Source organism: Oryzias latipes, chromosome 3 (genome assembly GCF_002234675.1).
Source record: "Oryzias latipes chromosome 3, ASM223467v1".
In the NCBI taxonomy this organism is placed as follows: domain Eukaryota; kingdom Metazoa; phylum Chordata; class Actinopteri; order Beloniformes; family Adrianichthyidae; genus Oryzias; species Oryzias latipes.
In genome coordinates, this window is record NC_019861.2 from 20,527,286 (window position 1) to 20,547,366 (window position 20,081).

The 20,081-nt window shown below is 39.1% G+C and overlaps 1 protein-coding gene across 1 annotated transcript; it reads left to right on the plus strand.

Annotated features, from left to right (window-relative positions):
- Nucleotides 1-46: 46 nt before the first annotated feature.
- On the plus strand, nucleotides 47-18,805 carry dhx38 (DEAH-box helicase 38). The gene is made up of 27 exons (XM_004066986.4): nucleotides 47-298; nucleotides 2,325-2,656; nucleotides 2,977-3,164; nucleotides 3,467-3,628; nucleotides 3,707-3,869; nucleotides 4,108-4,226; nucleotides 4,300-4,376; nucleotides 4,467-4,622; nucleotides 4,740-4,901; nucleotides 5,331-5,438; nucleotides 6,472-6,593; nucleotides 6,688-6,825; nucleotides 6,941-7,127; nucleotides 7,544-7,729; nucleotides 7,837-7,977; nucleotides 8,236-8,346; nucleotides 8,591-8,707; nucleotides 8,807-8,914; nucleotides 9,009-9,121; nucleotides 11,478-11,686; nucleotides 12,653-12,807; nucleotides 13,126-13,281; nucleotides 13,583-13,717; nucleotides 14,133-14,258; nucleotides 14,335-14,430; nucleotides 15,466-15,587; nucleotides 17,206-18,805. The coding sequence occupies exons 2-27, from the start codon at nucleotides 2,328-2,330 to the stop codon at nucleotides 17,285-17,287; spliced, it is 3,768 nt and encodes a 1,255-aa protein (XP_004067034.1). The 5' UTR covers nucleotides 47-298; nucleotides 2,325-2,327; the 3' UTR covers nucleotides 17,288-18,805.
- The last annotated feature ends 1,276 nt before the right edge of the window (nucleotides 18,806-20,081 follow it).

A 20,081-nucleotide genomic window follows, 5' to 3' on the forward strand; every position in this document is an offset into this window, starting at 1 on the left:
AATGTCCTGTGGGTGGCAGCATAGACACTGCAGGCATGTGTAGAAGAAGAACAGAGTGCATTGTGGGATTGAAATGGCTGTTTTGGCGTCTGTAAACATTTGCGTCGTATATACGAATTTACGTTCTACTTGTTGTCTCTGTCTTCAGAAGTGAACAACATTGTCGTCTGATCTTGAAGTTCGTATGAAGGTTTTTTTCATTTGGCTCCCAGAAATAGAAGTGGCGGTGTTCTATCTTCTGGTGCTCTATGCTAACAAGTAGCTTTTGGGAAAGCTAACGGTAGCTGTTCGGCCCGAGGTAGGTCCAATTCATTTACAATAAACTGCAGTGAATAACAGTAAAAATCAAATATTTATAATCGCTTTTTGAGCAGGTCAATGTGCGTAAATTCACCATACTCAGTAGACTATGTTCAAAATCAGGTTGATCAAGGTGATTTTTCCATCAACACTTTTAGTTTGAATTATTTTCATGCGAGGAGGAGGAGGAGGAGGAGGGGGGGGGGTGGCAAGGGTTTTTGTTTCCATTTTTATTCAGGCTAAAAAAAAAGGTTTGATTAACCGAATAAAGCCAAAGTAATCTATGAATCGCAAATTAATTGTAAACATTGAGAAATTGTATAATTGCAAAGCAATATACCATGGTAAATGCGCCTTTACAAGCACAGCAGGTTTGCCTATTCCTTTTTTTCTTCTTTTTTGCAAGTCAGTCATCTAACTGAAGACTATAATTGATTTTAATTTTATATTTTCCTAGTTAACAATTTACTCTGTCGGTCAACAGCTTTAGAACATCTAAAATCCACACGATTTTAAAGAATTCAGGGCGGTAATTTCCAAATAATAACATGAAATGGTTACAAGTTCTTGCCAGCTAATAATAATAAATATTCATATTTAGCCATAATAATTATGGCTAAACTAAGAAAGTACAGATTTCTGAAATACACAAAATGTCTACTACCATGAAATAGATTAACAGTTTAAAGCTAGATGTTCATCAAGACTTAAAAATAATTTGTACAGGTGTTCCTACTTTTTTTGATAACGTGCAACATTCTCAATCTTCATGAGAGCAGGGAGTAGTTAAACAGTGTTTTACATCTAAAAGTATTTTTTTGTTTTCAAAAGAAAAAGCAGAAAAAAAACGACAATGGAAGAGACACAGCCCATCAAAACACCAAAAAGTGTAGGTATTTTGTACAGACAAATAAAGAAAGTCAAGGCGTCAGTGAGTTTTATTGTATAAAAATATAATTGTATTCATAATCAAAACGTGCACAGAAAGTTGGGAAAACTCTTGAAAGGAAAAAGTCTGGAAGATCCAAAGTCGCCGCTGAATTGGTGAACTCATTTTGTGGGACTTAACAGGCAGGTTAAGGTTCAACAGCTTTTCTACATAAGGTATTGATCAATTAATAAAATGTTGAAATATTTGCTTTGTGTCACAGAATCTTTGTCAAAAAGGTGAAGCAAAGGCTCCACAGTCTGTGATACCAACTGTCAAACATAGAGGAGGATATGTGAGGGTATGGATCTGTTTTTCTGGGCCCAGGCTCAGTGGGTTGCACAGAGAGGAACCTAAAACCAACAGAAACTACGGCATTCTAAGCTCACTACTTTTATTTTGTTGTATACATTTAGTTGGTCAAGGGCTAATCCTTCAACAACATAATGACTCCAAATAAAAATCCAAGCATTGCCAGAACTACCTTAGAATAAATAACAAAATGGTAATCTTTGAAACATGGAGATCCCTGCACATCCTTCAAACTTGTGGATGGAAAAGGAAAAGCAAAGTGGCAAGCATTTATGTGAACCCCTGCAGGAGGCCTGGAGATGCGTTTTTAAAGAGTTTCTGTTGCAGAAAGAATGCCTGACTCTGTTTAGTGGCTATATCTATAAAAAGTGGCTACTTTAAATAATTAAAAGTTACATTTTAGCTTGTAAATTCGCTCCAGGATTTCCACTTTCTAATTTCTAATATTCTTAAGATTGCGAGGATAACAGACATAATAATAATAATAATAATAATACATTTTATTTCAAGCGCCTTTATAATACTGATTACTTTCCAATAAAAACTGGAAACATGGGAGTGTTCTAAAACTTTTCACTGGTTGTGGAACTACTTCGTTTTTTATTTTTTTATTTTTTACAAATTAGAAGTTTCAAGCAAATACTTGTTAAGTTTTGCATCTATTCATAGTAAACACATTATTTGTAGTTTCAGTGAACTTATAAATGTTAAGTGCTCTCATGACCAGCATATCAAAAGTGCTGTTGTTATTTGTTATGCTCAACTTGTCTGTGTTTGCTGTCAGAGGATGGAGGAGGAGGATGTTTCCATGCATAGGCTGGAAGGGACCAGTCCAGAAGCTCAGGTTGGCGGTCTGATTGTAAAGAAAAAGAGTACTGCTGCAGAACCTCATGTTTTTCGAGCACCTACACCACGTACATCTTTGCTGGGCTTGGATCTACTGGCTGCCCAAAAGAGAAAGGAGCGGGAGACCAAAGAACAGGAACAATTCAACTGCGATGAAAGAGACAGAAAGAAGTCAAAGATTTCTTCCTACAAGGACTGGGAAGAGGGTAAAAGTGACTCCGGCTCTGATGAAGAGGACGACGAAGAGAATAAAAGTGCCAAGAAAGAACGGTAATTTGAAAAAATTAGATCTTTATGAAATTAATGCCCAATGTTTGGCTCCCCAAATGATTTATACTAGGTTGTTTTTATTATGAAAATGAACAGTGTCTATACTATATTCTGGATGTTATAACATTTCTCTTCAATTTTAAGTATACATAATCATTTTACCCATGCAACATTTTTATTAAAAACAAAAATGCCTTGTGTATTGCATTCTTTTTTCACAAATTACAGCTTGCAGTCAATATTTCTCCATGTGAAGTGAATTTTTGTGTACCGTAGCCCATCTTTAACAGTGCCTCCTGGTATTGCATGTTTGCTTGTAGGAAGTATCGAGTGACGGGGTCTGAGACACCGTCCAACCCTGGAGGAGTCAGTGAAGAGTTCAGACGCAGACACCAGCAGAGGGAGAAGGACAGGCGAGAGCATGGGGTCTATGCTTCTTCCAAGGAGGACAAGAGGAGAGACAAAGACAGGAGCAGAGATGGTAGCAGGGAGCGACGGAGTGAAAGAGGTGATTCTACGGATCATTTGGTCTTCATCCATAAAGTTGTGCTGTAATAGATTCAAATATTTGACTGTAAATTTAGTGAAACATTAGTGGAAACCAAAAAAATCTTGACCCTGCACCCTGTCCCACTTTTTTACTTTTACATTTTTATTCGCTTGTGATACACAGAGCATACATTCTTTTCTACTGTAATGCCATCATCAAAGCACCACAAATTAAGTTTTTACAAATATTGTTTGGATCTGCTAAAGAGAGAAGGATCATTTAAGTGTGTTGACACAGCTTTGGTTTTGACCGTGTTGTAGATGAGAGGGAACACAGCCACGGACGTGGTAGCAGCGGCAGTCGTTCGGAACGTGGGGAACACAGCGAAAGGAGCGAGCGCTCGCAGAGAGATGTATGGTCGGAGCGCATCAGCCGAGGGAGTAAAAGAGATGAACCCTCCACACCGCTGCAACGCCCCAGAGGTTTGCCTTTTTTCTGACTGTTTCTCCAGATGAATTTTTAATGTAGCTGCTGGAAGTCACCTTCTTTTGTTTTTACAGATTCTTTCACACCTTCCCACTCCAACTGGGATGAGGACGACAGTGGTTACAACAGTGTGAGGCATTCCCAGTGGGAGTCTCCATCTCCTTTTCCATCTCCAAGAGATTCAGATCGCTCAGAAAGAAGCCATCGCTCTGGACGAGAAAGTGAGAGGAAGGACAGGTGAGTGACTCCAAAACCTTACCTCCATTATGACTTAAATTGCTGAAGTTTTAAGGCCTAAGGAAAAAATGTGTTTTTATTTTTAATTATTTGAAGCACATAAAAAATACAGAGCAACCCATGTAATTTTTCTTCAAAAGAATAATTGTCAACAATTTTCTAAATCTAGTTTTTAACTTAAAAAAATCAATTTGAATTGCAGAGAGACTGAAGCTGCTTTCATCTGTTGTGATTTCAGATCAGTCAGAGGTCGTTACACAGACGATACACCTCTCCCAACACCGTCTTACAAGTACAACGAATGGGCCAATGACAGAAAACATTTGGGCTCAACACCTCGTTTGTCGCAAGGAAAAGGTATATTTAAAAAAATGTTTTTGCATTGTCATGCACATGCAGTGTGTTTTTGACTTTTTCCTCAATCTTTTAGGCCGCAAAGAAGGCGCAGAAGGAGGAATTATGTTTGATAAGGAGAGCGAGAAAGAAGAGTGGGAAGAGGACCAAAAGGTCTCATTGCTGTGTCTTGTTGGGTGTTTGCTGATTTACTAAGCAATTGCTGATCTGTACTTACATTCTTTTTTTTTTTTTAATCTACAGCAAGCTGACCGAGATTGGTACATGATGGATGAAGGATATGATGAGTTCCACAATCCCTTCACCTCCACATCTGAAGAATATGTAAAGAAAAGAGAGCAGATTCTTCAGAAACAGACTCAGAAAAGAATATCTGCCCAGAAGCGACAGATCAATGAGGTGCAAGCACAATACTAATAAATAAAGCCTCTAGTTAGTATGTATGAGTGTACTTTATTTGCTGTACTGTATTTGCTCCATGGGTGCATTTTAAAAATAATTTGTTTTTTCTTCCAGGACAATGAAAGGTGGGAGACGAACCGTATGCTGACCAGTGGTGTGGTGCAAAGGCTGGAAGTGGATGAGGACTTTGAGGAGGACAATGCAACCAAAGTTCATCTGCTTGTTCATAACCTGGTTCCTCCTTTCCTGGATGGGAGAATAGTCTTCACTAAACAGGTGAATAACAGCAACATTGGGGCTTATATTTGGTTTGCTCTAAAAGTTATGTTCTAGATGGACTGTACAGTACTTTGTATCTTTCAAATAAACACACTCTAGTAAAGTCTTAAGCCCCTTGACACTGATTGATGCAAATATGCATCAAACTGCTTTTGCTTTAGACTTACCTTTATCTAGCATCTACTTTAAAGAAAAAAACACAAGTGTCATTTATTTTTCATCACTGGAATAAATTCAGGTGCCAAGGGGTTTTAACACCTCATTATGAATGAGCTATATTTTTATTTTTTAGAGTTATTCGCAGAGATAACCACTTTTTTCCCCCTTTTTTTACTGTAATATCCTTAAATATATCATGCGCTTATTTGAAACATTTATTCCCACTTTTGAGTAGTTTATGATTTAGACATTGGTTTTCTCTTGTAGCCAGAGCCTGTCATTCCGGTGAAGGATGCTACCTCTGATATGGCTATCATCTCTCGAAAAGGCAGCCAACTTGTTCGTAAACATCGGGAGCAGAAGGAACGCAAGAAGGTATGGTCAACAAAGATGGAATTTTGTGGCAAATCAAGGCATGGTCTGTGTAGGATTTTTCCAAAAGGCAGTCTTTGAAAAACGAACAACCAGATTTTCTTTTCTTTTCTAGGCTTTGTTTTTTTTTTTGACATACAAATGGTTATTTCAAATGTTGACCTAATGCAACTTTATATGAGCAACCACGCAAAACCTCTCTCTATGAGAGGAACATTTATTTACCATCACTACATGCTAAAACTGAAAGAGCCTTATCTTTCACAAAGTATCTGTAAGCATTTTTCTAATCTTGTTAGTAGTAGGGTCTTCTTGGAGCTTTTGTTCACTTTTTTTGAACTTGTCGTTCAAACAAATGCCATATTTTCATTATATACATAAATATTCCTGTAAGTTTTTTTTTTTAAATGACTTCTTTTTTTGAGCCTTTTTCAACTGCACACATTTGTAAACACAGACAAAATATACATAAATGTGAAATAGAAGCTTGGTTACAAATACATTTGTAAGAAGAATAGTTAGGTAAGTAAAAGAAACAATAGTTTCAGGATGAACACTGTATTGTTTAAATTTTAGGCACATTAGAAGTTTTATTATAGTAAAGTGTTGAGACACAGCAATATGCTCTAAACATAAGGTAACTTCATACTAAAAACCTTTATTTAGATTTATTTATTCTACTTCATACTGAAAAGTGACAGCTTTTAGAAGATAAGCAAGATTTTCTATATTGATGTAATAAATGATCTACTTGCCTTTTATTAAGACAATAAACACAAAAGCATACATTTTTACTACATACCTTTTTTACTAACCACTTTTTTTTGCAGTTTAAACAATCTCATATTCCATTTATTGAAATGTCCTTAACTTGAAGTTTGTTTTTTTTAATCAAGTTTTTGCTACTTTTGTCATTTTCACCACAATAAATGAATCTAACTCTCTCAAAACAGTGACAGCTGTCAGCATCTCTGTAAAGATGTTTAGTGATAACTTTACATTTTCCAAGAGATTTAAAATGAACGACTTTTTTCAGGCACAACACAAACATTGGGAGCTGGCAGGCACCAAACTGGGTGACATTATGGGCATCAAGAAGACAGAGGAGGAAGAGCCTGGTGGCAAACCAGTAGGGGAAGATGGAAAAGTTGATTACAAGTGACTAAGCAAATGACCTTTAAAAAAATTCATATAATAAATCTTTTTTTCCATCTGTGCTATAATAATGAAGTTCTTTGTGAATGCTTTGCAGGGCAGATCAGAAATTTGCGGACCACATGAAAGAGAAGTCTGAGGCCAGCAGCGACTTTGCCAAGAAAAAAAGTCTTCTGGAGCAAAGACAGTATCTGCCCATCTTTGCTGTCAGGCAGCAACTGCTCAACATTATCAGGTATTGTAGCACAGCTCTTCTAAAATCTACCTAAAGCTACAGCGTGAACATGAGAATTGTTGCTCGTATTCTATTTTAATGTGTATGAACTCACTGTAATATCCTGATTCTACAGGGACAACAGCATAGTGATTGTTGTTGGGGAAACGGGCAGTGGGAAGACCACCCAGCTAACACAGTACCTCCATGAAGATGGTTATACTCGCTACGGCATGGTGGGCTGCACGCAGCCTCGGAGAGTGGCAGCCATGAGTGTCGCTAAGAGAGTCAGCGAAGAAATAGGCAGCAACCTTGGTGAAGAGGTGAGACAGTCGGCTATTTCAGGAGATCCTATTGCAGCCTCTTTCCTCTTTTCACATGGACCAGTGTGAAAAACATTATTTCAGTTTTAAAAGGGATGATGGTAGAGCCATTTTTTTATTTTTTTTAAGTGCATTTTCTTTTTTAAAGCATATTTTTATCACTTTATTCTTTGTATTTGGTGTTATTTGATAAGTCGGGTAAAAATAGGTCGAGTTTATACACTGAGACACTTCTGGTCATATAGTGTCCAACAGTGCCATCTACAGGAAAACAAGTGAAGCCTGGTAACATTATGAAAGAGTTTGAGGAAAAGTCGAATAAACGCAGGAGAATCTTTTAAAAATAAATGTTTCTGGTCTTTTAAGGATGTGTGATGTGTTCAGGACTTTTCACTTTATTTTTTGGTTTCTTGCAGGTTGGCTATGCAATCCGCTTTGAGGACTGTACCTCAGAGAGCACAATGATCAAGTATATGACGGACGGAATTTTGCTCAGGGAGTCTTTAAGGGAGTCAGATCTGGATCACTACAGCGCTGTTATAATGGACGAAGCTCACGAGCGTTCCTTGAACACTGATGTTCTGTTTGGACTGCTACGTGAGGTAGAGTCACCTTTATTTTAGATTTGCTAAAGAAACCAATGTTTCATGGGTGCTGCAAATCAGATCTTTCATGTTTCTGCAATAAATTAAATCAAACTTTTGTTTAGGTTGTATCAAGACGCAATGACCTGAAGCTCATCGTTACCTCGGCTACTATGGACTCTGACAAATTTGCTGCCTTTTTCGGCAATGTGCCCATATTCCATATTCCAGGAAGAACATTTCCAGTTGACATCTTGTTCAGCAAGGTATGCTATTTCTATTTGTACCTAAAATAAACTGCTTATGTTTAAAGTAGACACCAAAAACTTACTTAAAAGAATCCTGTTTTAATTATAACCCTGTACTCTTGACAAAGATAGATACATTTATTGAAGGCCTTTTTTTGTTTTTGCAGTTTTAGTTGAATTTGGTGAAATTTAGGAAATAATTTTTTCCCCAACATAATTCATGAATTTTCTGAGATCTTTGCTGTGTTTTTTAATCGCATACCATGTGCTGTTTAGACCCCTCAGGAGGACTATGTGGAGGCGGCAGTAAAGCAGGCTCTTCAAATCCACCTTAGTGGGATGGTGGGAGACATCCTCATCTTCATGCCGGGGCAGGAGGATATTGAGGTGAGGACACAGTCACTAAAATCATTCTTTCTTCAATACATAGCTACTGATTTCATTCTGGGGAACAAATAAAAGTGAATGGTTTAATTTTGAAGATAGAAACATGGGATGTTTGTTAACCATGGACATGCTTTATGGTTGAGAGGGAAAACGGAAGGTACAATTCCACATAAAGCTTAATTTTGCTGCAGTGAAAATGGCTTCCTTCATTTTAATGACATTTCACCTCGTCACTTCACTTCAGGTGACATCAGATCAGATTGTGGAGCGTTTGGGAGAACTGGATAATGCTCCTCCTCTGGCTGTGCTTCCCATTTACTCACAGCTTCCATCTGACCTCCAGGCCAAGATCTTCCAGAAGGTTAGTTTTTGTTACGAGACTCAATATTGCTTTTTCATGCATATCCATCTTTCAGAGTGTTGCTCCCCTACTAACTGACCTTGTGCCACATGATGTTAGGCTCCAGATGGTGTGAGGAAATGTATTGTTGCTACAAACATCGCTGAGACCTCCCTCACGGTGGATGGGATCATGTTTGTGGTGGATTCAGGATATTGTAAACTTAAGGTACTCGCAGATTTCTTGAAAGTTAAATAGTAGATTCTAAATATCAAATACCTAAAAATGAAATGTCACTCAATTTTAAATTTGATGTCAACAGGTTTTCAATCCTCGGATTGGTATGGACGCTCTCCAGGTTTACCCCATCAGCCAGGCTAACGCCAACCAGCGTTCAGGTCGAGCCGGACGTACAGGACCAGGGCAGTGCTATAGGTAACAGATTTACCTTAAATCCTCTCAGAGGATAGGAACTACTTGGGGCTGTGGATTGCTACTTACAGATTCGATTCTTGAATCAAGATCAACAATTAGAGATCGAACTAGGGTTGTGCTGGTTGTCGTGATGGGTGAGTGACATCCCGATGGAGAGACACCATCGTGATGCCACGCCCCCGCCACGCTGTGAGTCGACACCATAAGCCGCGGTTACATGTGAAAAATATCTTGACCGGATCAATGGTCAGATTAGAATTGAACTGTGTACATGGGCCCAGAAAAATGTTTTCAGAATATAACAAACGTTCACTAAGGTCACACTTTCGGTCGGAATAAATCATTCGCACATGCGCAGTAGGGTTTGAAAAACCGGAAGAGGATATAATTTCCGCCGAGCGGCTATTTTTTTTTCAAACTTTATTGAATGCAACAATTCAATACAAAACAATGTTAAACAGCGCCGAGCGGCTATATACATTGACACGTCAGCTCGGTAATATACGAGACGATCTTCTAAACGTGCTTTTAATAATGTAATGGTTATTATGAAACACCTGTTCGCTCATCATTTGAATTTTAACCCGTGTGGTCAGTGCTTTTTCTGTTGAAGAACGGAGCCGGAAAGAAGCCAGGATTAGCAGTATGCTAACACGGGCTAACAACATTATCTTTGGGTGGCGCTGAATCCTGGTTGCACATAAACATGTGGGAATAACATCAGCCTTTATTTAGTCGGGACACGACTGGAAACACAAATCCACGTGATTGTTTGAACGGTTTCTAAGGACTGAGCGACATTTCTGCTTTAAAGCTTACAACGCCCCAAAGCGCTGTGTGTGTGCTGACGATCCGAGCTCTGCTCAGACACACACTTTTAGACCCGGTTCTGAGTTCGGTAGCTCGTACTCCTAGAGCTGCGGGACGGATCGCAGTCTTAAATCTCCCACACATAGCGCTGATGTAACAGAGCACCCCCCCCTTCCCATCAAACACAAAGCTGTAAGTCCGCGATCCGCCGGTCCACTTGACTAGTTAAGTGCGGGAGCGGACGACTTCTTTTCAATTTTGTTTGTTACTTTTTTTGTTAAAGTCACTTCCCTCAGTTTATACTGGATCATCGCGGAATGAAATCAGCCATGAGTAGGGCAAGATTATTGGCTGGACACACCTGAACCAGGTAATCAGCCATGAGTAGGGCAAGACTATCTGGAAATCATGCAGACACACTGGCCCTCGAGGCCTGGAATTGCCCACCCCTGATCTATGGTGTCAAAAGCCTTCTTTAAGTCAATGAAAACTCCTATTGTGTATTTCTTTTTGTCAATTGCTGTTGAAATTTCTTCAACTATTTTCATTATAGCCAAATCTGTAGACCTATTAGAACGAAACCCAAACTGATTCTCACTTAACAATTTATTTTTTTCAATAAAGCTGTCTAGTTTGCTAACAAACAACTTTTCTAAAACTTTAGAAAATTGAGAAAGTAATGATACTGGTCTGTAATTATTAAAAGTATGTCTGTCTCCATTTTTAAAAAAAGGAATAACTTTAGCTATTTTCATCTTCTCAGGAAAAATTCCTAATTGAAGTGAAAGATTAAAGATATGATGTAGTGGTTTAACAACACAATCTATGGTCATTTTTATTAATTTCATGTCAATCCCGTCACTGTCCTTTGAGGTCTTGTTTTTTAGTTTGTATACTGTAGTCAAAATGTCATTTTCAGTCACATCAGATAAATACATAGATTGGGAAATCCAATTTTTATTTTTAATAATGTCTTTTGATTGTATATTGCATGTAATATTTTCTGCTAAATTGGGTCCTGTATTTACAAAAAATGAACTAAATTCATTTGGCATGTCCTCTTGCTTTTTGATGACCACATTGTCTTTAAGGAAGAAGTGAGGTAGTTCTATTGATCCTGACTTATTTCCTATGACCTTATTCAGAATATTCCACGTAGCCTTTAAGTTATGTTTATTTTCATACAGAATCCTATGATAATATTTCTTTTCAGCTTGTCTCAATACATTTGTTAACTTGTTTTTGTAAACCTTATAACGTTTTTCAGCTGCTGCTGTTCTTAAGTTTAAAAAGTCCTTATAGAGTTTGTTTTTCTTTTTACAAGCATTCTGTAAGCCCTTTGTTATCCAGGGTTTTCTTTTATTTTTAGATTTAGGTCTACTTAGAACTTCTGGACAGTGTCTATTGTAAAGATCTAAATAACATTTCAGAAAAGCCTCATATGCACCGTTTACATCATTTGTATGTCTTTGTTGTGAATAAATCAAAATGTTTTTCATAATGCCAACACTCTCATGTCTGTGTTTTCTGTGTTTTTGTTAACTAGACTATACACTCAGAGTGCCTATAAGAATGAGATGCTGACCACCACCATTCCTGAGATCCAGAGGACCAACCTGGCCAATGTGGTTTTGTTGTTGAAGTCCTTAGGGGTTCAGGACTTGCTCCTATTTCATTTCATGGATCCGCCACCAGAGGACAACATGCTAAACTCCATGTACCAGCTGTGGATTTTAGGAGCTCTTGACAACACAGGTGAGTGCCAGCTACAGATGCAGATCAGAAATGTTGTTTCATCTGCTTCACACTTTTAAGTGACATTTAAATATTAACTGTTTAAAAAAGATGATATAGCTTATTTGTGACAAGGACTTTGAAAGATTAAAACCTTTGCAACACTTTTTTGTGTGTTTTGTTTTCCAAACTTAAATTGCTGTAATTGAGGACCTAAGGTATACTTTCATAAAGATGATTGTGCACAGTGTTCAAGCTTTGGAATCTGTGATTTGCTTTTGATATTTCAAATATCTTTACATAATACATAATAAGAAAGAAAATCCAATCAGGAATTTCTGCACCTTTACATGTTTTATTGTTTTTTATGTACTGGGTGTAACATTTAATTTATTTTTTATTTAAGACAAAATTATTCATGGCAACCAGACCTCCTATTGAAGTATTTCCTCCTCAGTGCTTCTTTAAGCTGCAGCAGGTGAGGGAGCGGCTGGTGTAAATGATGCGGCATCGATTATGCAGACGTTCTTGGAGGAGGTAGTTGTGGGGTTCAGCTAGTGAAGTAATTGCACAGGAACTGATCCGGTGTTGGATTTGACTGGCCCGGTCTCATTTCTGTCTCATCCTTTGCCAGATCCTGGGAGGATTTAAGGATTTGATGATGAGGAGGAACTTTTGATGATTCCCTGTATAGTGTGTTAACAGCAGATTATCTCGCTTACCTGCTCCAAACTGCCTGCTCTGCTACTCTGGTTTTCCACATCATAAGCTTCTTACACTATTTTGTCTAATCATTTAAATCAGAAATTGGAAAGTTATTTGATCTTTCTCTTTAATTTTTGAACTAGTTTTGCTCAAGCTGTCAGTAATTCACCTTTCTAAGAATAATGCTGGTTCTTGCCCCTCCCTTACTTTTCTATATCCAGTGTATTTTTTTGTATTTTACACATCTGATAATACCGTTGTTTTTTGTTGTTTGTTTTTTAGGCGCCCTGACACCAACAGGACGTCTAATGGTGGAATTTCCCTTGGACCCTGCTCTCTCCAAGATGCTCATCGTGTCCTGTGATATGGGGTGCAGTGCGGACATCCTCATCATTGTCTCCATGTTGTCTGTGCCTGCCATCTTCTACAGACCCAAGGTATCGATCTGATGCAAAATTCTCCCCTCTTCAGAGCTTTTTGCAGCATATTGTTGAAGGATTGTAGGTCAGGAGGACATTCTTGTGGCCCAATTTCCTGTGTCATGATTTCATTATTTAGGGAAAAAGCAACACAAGCTGCCAGCTAGGTACTTGAAAAAACACTTACCGTAATTATCTGACAAAAAAAAAAAGATGTACAGAATGGGAGCTGTGAATTTAAACAATGGTTCTACTATTTCTTCAACAGCAAACTGTCTCTGTACCTGTAACAGCTAACACATCTGAATACACAGTTCTGTCTCTGTCTTTTTGTAGGGTCGTGAGGAGGAGAGTGATCAGGTCAGAGAAAAGTTCTCTGTTCCAGAGAGCGATCATCTCACTTACCTGAATGTCTACAACCAGTGGAAGAACAACAATTACTCCAGCATCTGGTGCAACGACCATTTCATTCACACCAAAGCCATGCGCAAGGTCAGACTGCTTCTCCTTTACTTTTAATATTCCAGAAATATGTCCTCCTTATTGGAACTTATTGTAACTGTCATGCCAACACTAGTGTGATGCTGTATACTATTTTTTAGTATAAATTACTTATTTTCTGCAGATATATAAGGAGATGATTCAGAAAAAGTGTAACAGACAATGATCCATAAATATTCTAGTCTGTAATGTGTTCCAGGATATATTTAAAGAATATTTACATTCCTTTTTTCATGTCGGCTGTGAAACAAAAGGATCATGTTTCTTACACTGACCTCTAATAAACGTGCAGGTGCGTGAGGTGCGCTCCCAGTTAAAGGACATCATGGTGCAGCAGAAGATGAACCTAGTTTCTTGCGGCTCAGACTGGGATATTATTAGAAAGTGCATCTGTGCGGCGTACTTCCACCAAGCAGCCAAGCTGAAGGTACTTTCTGCTCTCTGGGCTTTCCTCGGTTAATATGTTAGGCCCAGTGGCGACTGGTTGTTGCAGATTTATAGCAGCATAATTACAAAGTGGTGAAATATCCCCTCTGGCCTCACATTAATACTGTGCTAAAATCTGAAAGGGAATTTGAAATCATGACTTTATAATAATGGTTCTCGGTTTGACTTATGAGCAGCCAGCTAACCCAAGCAATCATAGTAATGTTGGATATCGTATAGATTTATTTTGCTGCTGTCTAATCCAGTTCCAGAAGAAAATTGACCCTGAAATCCTGCTTTGCTGTGATCTTATAGTGAAACAGTAAACGCAGGCACTAATCCACATAAAAAATGCACACACTGCATCAACCAAATGCTTCTTCAACCTGTTTTTATGAATGTATTTTGGTTCCCAGGGTATTGGAGAGTATGTTAATGTGAGGACTGGAATGCCATGCCATCTGCACCCTACGAGCTCCCTGTTCGGAATGGGCTACACTCCTGACTACATCATTTACCACGAACTTGTCATGACCACTAAGGTAAGTAAAGGTGGAAGGAAATATTCTATGAAATTAAAGCACGAACAGGTTATTAATCTTTTTATTTGGGTTTTAGGAGTACATGCAGTGTGTGACTGCAGTGGATGGAGAGTGGCTAGCAGAGCTTGGACCAATGTTCTACAGCGTCAAGCAAGCAGGAAGAAGCAGACAAGTAAGTTCAAACTAAAGAAGGCTGGAGCAATCTGGTTCATGCATTACAAATTAAAGAGATGACAGCGCCCTCTTAAAGAAATTAATGAGATTATATGGTTCATAGTTACTGTTTTTGTGAGCTCTCTATTTGAAGGAGTAGTACCCCGTATCTAAAGTAGAGAGATGGGAAGAATTATTCCATAGAGAATATTTGTGAGGGAAAGGGTTTGAAACTTGTGCGTTTGTGTTTTGTGTTTCACACCATTCAGCCTCTGTTTTTGTGCAACCGATGCTCAATCAATTTTACAACGGTTGCTGCCAGTAAAGCAAGAAGTTGAACTTGGATTAGCTATAATTTAAAGGGCCTATTTCATGCTTGTCTTTCAGAGTAAATTACATCCATATATATGATAATATATTAACCTTTGGGACACTAAAGAACAAACTTTTCTATGAAATAAGTTATTCTCGTAGCTAATTTTTCTACCCAGATGTAAGACGACTCGATCTCTGAGGCTCCGCCTTTCGCTCCTTGTGGGTGCCGCCCACTTCATGACACCAACCTAGTGTCATCCTCTGCACCATGTGTGTGTTTTACCCACGGAAACAAACATCTAAACTTTTGCAAACATGGATGTGCTTATTGTGTATAGAAATTAAAACCGTTTAACAGATCATCGTTAGCTCAGCGGAGAAAGTGTGTGTGTGTGTGTGTGTGTTAGCCTGGGGGTGGTGCTGGCAGCACAGACGCTTCCTGTAAGGGGCTGTTTCTCACTTATTTACGTCACAATGTGAGAGCCCAGTCGTTTTTGTGGTTGCTGCTCCGAACACAGGTTTTTAGAAAAATGCTCAGATGGATCAAAATTCCACTTTGAGGTTATTTTTTGTGAGGAATGAACACTACAACACACTTCAAAGCTTAAAACGTTGATTTTGCTTGATATAGGCCTTTTATGATTTCTAACTCTTACTTTTATTTTGGTAACTCAGATAAGTTTGTCACCTAAAGCACATTAGTGCCATCTTTGAACCTTTGTGCTTCCTGTTATCATAGGAGAACCGCCGTCGTGCCAAAGATGAGATCACCAACATGGAGGAGGAAATGGCCATGGCACAGGAGCAACTCCGCACGCGTCGAGAGGAGCAGGAGAAGAAGAGCAACATGAACATTGTCAGGTAAGTTGGTGTTGCACCTTCATTCACTGTGGCTCATCATTCAGGCTTCATTCAACAATGGTTCCCCATTTTCCATACACAGACGGCATTAGAAATGTTTCATTTACTTATCCAGCTGTCAGCCCATATCTCCACCCCTCCTCCACTCCACGACTCTCTCCACTCCACCTTTCTCACTTTTCATGATGAGCTTTTCTCACCTCTGGTCCTTCCAGACGAGACAAAAAGAAATAATATTGACTCCTGGCTGACCCCCATTACTGCAGCAATTTAAATTGTGCCATAGCAGAATAGCAAAAGGAGGGGAGCGTTCATTTTTAAATTAGACCAAAAAAATCATTTCACACCCATCTGTGAGTTTTGTAGTGAAAAATTAGACTTTAAAGAGTGATTTTAAAGCAACTTTTTATTGTTAATTAATCAGCTAATTTATCAGTCTTGAGGTTTGTGTGAAAATAATCATATTAGAAGTTTAGGATTATGGGATCTAACAACAGAACTTAAATGTGTGTTATTGGAGTTGGGGGCTCTCTTGGGCTTATGGCAGACTCTTCTCTGAAGGCTTTTAATAATACGCTCAGTTCTTCTAGGATGACACTTTTACTTAGTTTTTCTTTTTTCTTTTCTTTGATTCCAAAAAACTGCCGGCAATTAACATAATGTGCACTTTGGTTTAATTAATAGACATCCAGTGATTTCCGGTTTAATCAGACTCATTGGAACTTTAACTCTATTTAGGCTAAGTTGTTTTGTTTGGAGGTTTTACTTAATAAAGACGGATTTACTCCAAATATTTCTTAATTCTTTTTTTTTTTTTTTTACATCTTAAGAGGAATTAAAAAGATTAACATCCACATGCCTCTGACATTTTCAATGTGCAGTTTGGAATTCCGACATTATTTTCTTTAGCTTTTAGCAGCTCTATGTTAGCCTATGTTGACCTTTCCATCAATTGAAAAGTAAGAACCAATAAGAGCTATTACAGAGATTCCACCATTTAAATGCAACAATGTCACATTTTTACTAGATGTATGTGCTAATCTGTACTGTTTTATTCATGGAAAATTAACGAGATTCAGACAAAACTCTATTTTCCGATTCCCATCTTCAAAAATGGGAAATACTGTTTTTTATGAAAGGAAACCTCCTTGTTTATCCTTGAAATCTACATGAAGCCTTTGTGCTGAAGCCACGTGCAGCACATGTGAAATGAACAAGGAGACAAAGATAGGTGGTGTTGGGTGGGTGGGGAGCACGGTGACAGGAGGGGGTTATTGCCTGATGGTGTAATTGCTGCAGGTGTGTGTATGTGAGCAGGAGGCAGAAGTGTGGGCAGTGTCAGTGTCATGTAATTAAAGATGATAGATTGTGCTGTCAGAGGCTTCAGCTCCATGTCCAAACACTTCACAGAGACATCAGTCTACCTTTTCACTGCCCCCCCCCCCCCCCCCCCCCCCCCATCCTGCAGCTTCATGCCCACATTTGCTGGCTTTTGTTCTCCGCATTCACTTTTAGAGAAATGCACAGCATTCGACTGCACGCTGTGATAAAGACTGAACAGAGATGATTACTGAAGCAAATTGAGCTACTTTGTTTTTTTTTGTCTTACCTTTTATAGGGCAGTTAAAATCTGCACCCCGGGAAGAAAAGAAGAGGCCCCCATGACACCCAGACGCACCCCGGCTCGCTTTGGACTTTAAAGCTGGCTTACTATTGGTCAACACCAGCACATGACGAGTCCACCTCCGGCTGCCACTTCCTTACAACTGCAGTTTGTTAACCGACCACTAGAGTGAGAACTTGTATAAGGCACAAATTCAACATGAGGCCATTGGAACGCCTCGCACCACCTCCATCAGCTTCTAGATGTCCCCATGATACATTTAAAGAAATGTTTTATTTTTTTACATTTAGTGATCATTGCAAAAGATTTTACATTTTTTAATTTGAGCCAAACAAGGCTCTGAAATTGTTCCTAACTGGTCACCTAAAAAGGAATATTTGTTATGCATCTTTGTGTCCTTGCATTTACAGGCTGTGCCCCTACAGGCGGAAGCACCATTTAAACTGTACTTGTGGTAGAAGTGTGTATTGATTCTTAAGTTGAGTTGTAAAACACAACACACTCGTGCAAGCTTAAGATATTGACCTTTAGGTGCTTGTGTGGGACCTTGGTCTAAGTAAAGTAGTGCACCTCAGCAAGGCTTTAAAACTCCAGCACGCTAGATTAAACCTATCAACTGTGAGAGCCTCATGGGCACCGGGCTCGCTGCAGTCATCTCAATGGATTTTGTTATGCGTTTGTTGATGAATATATAATAGAGATTCAGATCAGGTCTTCAATAAAAACAGTAAAAGTGTTCTGTTTGTAACATAAAGCACACAATTGCTTTTATGCCAACATTTTGTGTAAAAATAAAAAAAAAACTTCTCTAAGTGCAAGGTTTTCTTTGATGTGGACATTTAAAGCAAAGAGGTTCGACTTTATGTAAAATCAGACGGAAAATGGAATTTCAAATTTATATTGCCAATAAATGGCTTAAAAATCGACCGCTTTAGAGAGGTGAAATGAAAGGTTTCTTTAAAAATGTTGAACTCTGACATCTAGTCAAGTTGAAAGACAAACTTTTGGGAAAAATGGAGCAATCTAAAAATGCTGATACATTAACATTCTTGGTTTAGCACTTTAAGACTCAAAGCAAGCAAAAGGTCAATCTTTTAAGCAAACAATTATGCATTTAACCCTTGGGCTATCCTAGGCACTTTACCATTGGGAGTTGGGTCATGTAGACCCACTAGACAGTGCTCTGAACCTTTGTTCTTCAGTGATTTGTGATCTTCAGTGGTGTCCATGGATTACATGACATCTTTCCACCCTTATCCACCTTTGTCATGGTAGGGAGAACACGTCAATGTAAGGGTGGGGTCATAGGATGGCACAAGGGTTCAATAAAATAAAAGCTTCATCTTCCATTATTGTTGGATTTTAAGCTTGTGGTCAGCTCACTGATGGACCAAAGTCTGTAATACTCGTCTTTGCAGTTGCATCAACACGTCCTGACCATCTTGGGTCAGTTTAGAGGACAGAGGAAAAACCGTAATGGCCATCAGTGATTTTCCTTGCGGTTCCCTCCGCTCCATGTCTCTCCTGTTGGTCAATGATCATCCGTGTCGCTGTAACTCTCATGCAAATAAACACATTATGAGCCTGCCCTCGACCCCCTCACTTCTCTGAGTCCTCTTGATTGAGTGTGGCAGGTGGAGGAGGGGTGGATATAATAGACCTCACCAATTTTAATGAGACAAATTTTAGCAATGGACTGACATTTTAAAATTGTCTTTGTGAATGGCAGTTTGAGCAGCCGCCTTTGCTAAAGCTTTCCGTGGAAGCTTCCTGTAATGATGGAAGGAATTAAAACGGCCTCCAGGGTTGTGCAGATAGGAGCCACCAATATTAGGATACAGAGGCCACGCCTCTTAAATAGGCTCTGTTGTTGCACCCTAAATTAAAAAGAAAAAAGAAGCAGCTCCCTTTTCATAAGCCGACTGTCCTCTGCAGACAACATCTCATCAGCCTGAGATTTGATGGAGGGATTATGGTGATGTTAGAGGTTGACCACTGTGAGATTTGCTGAAATGAGCCATCCCTCACATTAACTGCCCCTCCCCTGTCTCCTTCTCATCTTTTCCCCTTGGCCGAGTGTCTGGTGGCTGACAGGGACAAGCTCTGCTGTCATTACAAACTTAATAAAAGCACAAGTGAGATTGATGAGAAAAACAGTGACTTGAACTTCTCTTTTAATTAACTGGTGTCCCATATTGGTGCCAGGACAAAAGCAGGGAGTAAAGAATGAGATATTTTCCTTTTCCCCTCTTCCCCTTTCTGTTTTGTTGCCTCACTCACCAGCAATAATGAACAGCCTTCTGGGACCCAATTACATCCAAGGCTGCATTAGGAGCACAGCAGGCCCAGTGGAAACTTCAGCTGAGTTTTCCCTCATCCCTTCTTTGCCTGCACACGCTGTTACCCTGCTGGAGATGGCCTTCACTTGATTGAATTTTGAATGCTAGCCCCCCCTACACCCACCCCACCCTACACCCACACATTTTCTGCAGTCCTTTACCTTCAATGGGTCTAAACCCACATGTGGTTTATGATGGAAGCAGGAGGCGATGTGTTGTTGGCTGTCCTTCACTTCATAACTGCTCCGCATATGACGGAGAGGCTATCAGTGCATGTACATGAAGGGAAAATAGTTTAACCCTTGTACTATCCTAGGCACTTTAATGTTGAGAGTTGGGTCATCTAGACCCACTACACAGTGCTCTGAACCTTTTTTCTTCAATGATTTGTGATCTTCACTGGTGTCCATGGATTACATGAAATCTTTCCACCTTTATCCACCTTTGTCATGGTAGGGAGAACACGTCAAAGTAAGGGTGGAGTCATCTAAGATAGCACAAGGGTTAATGTCACCAAACTGAATTTCTTTT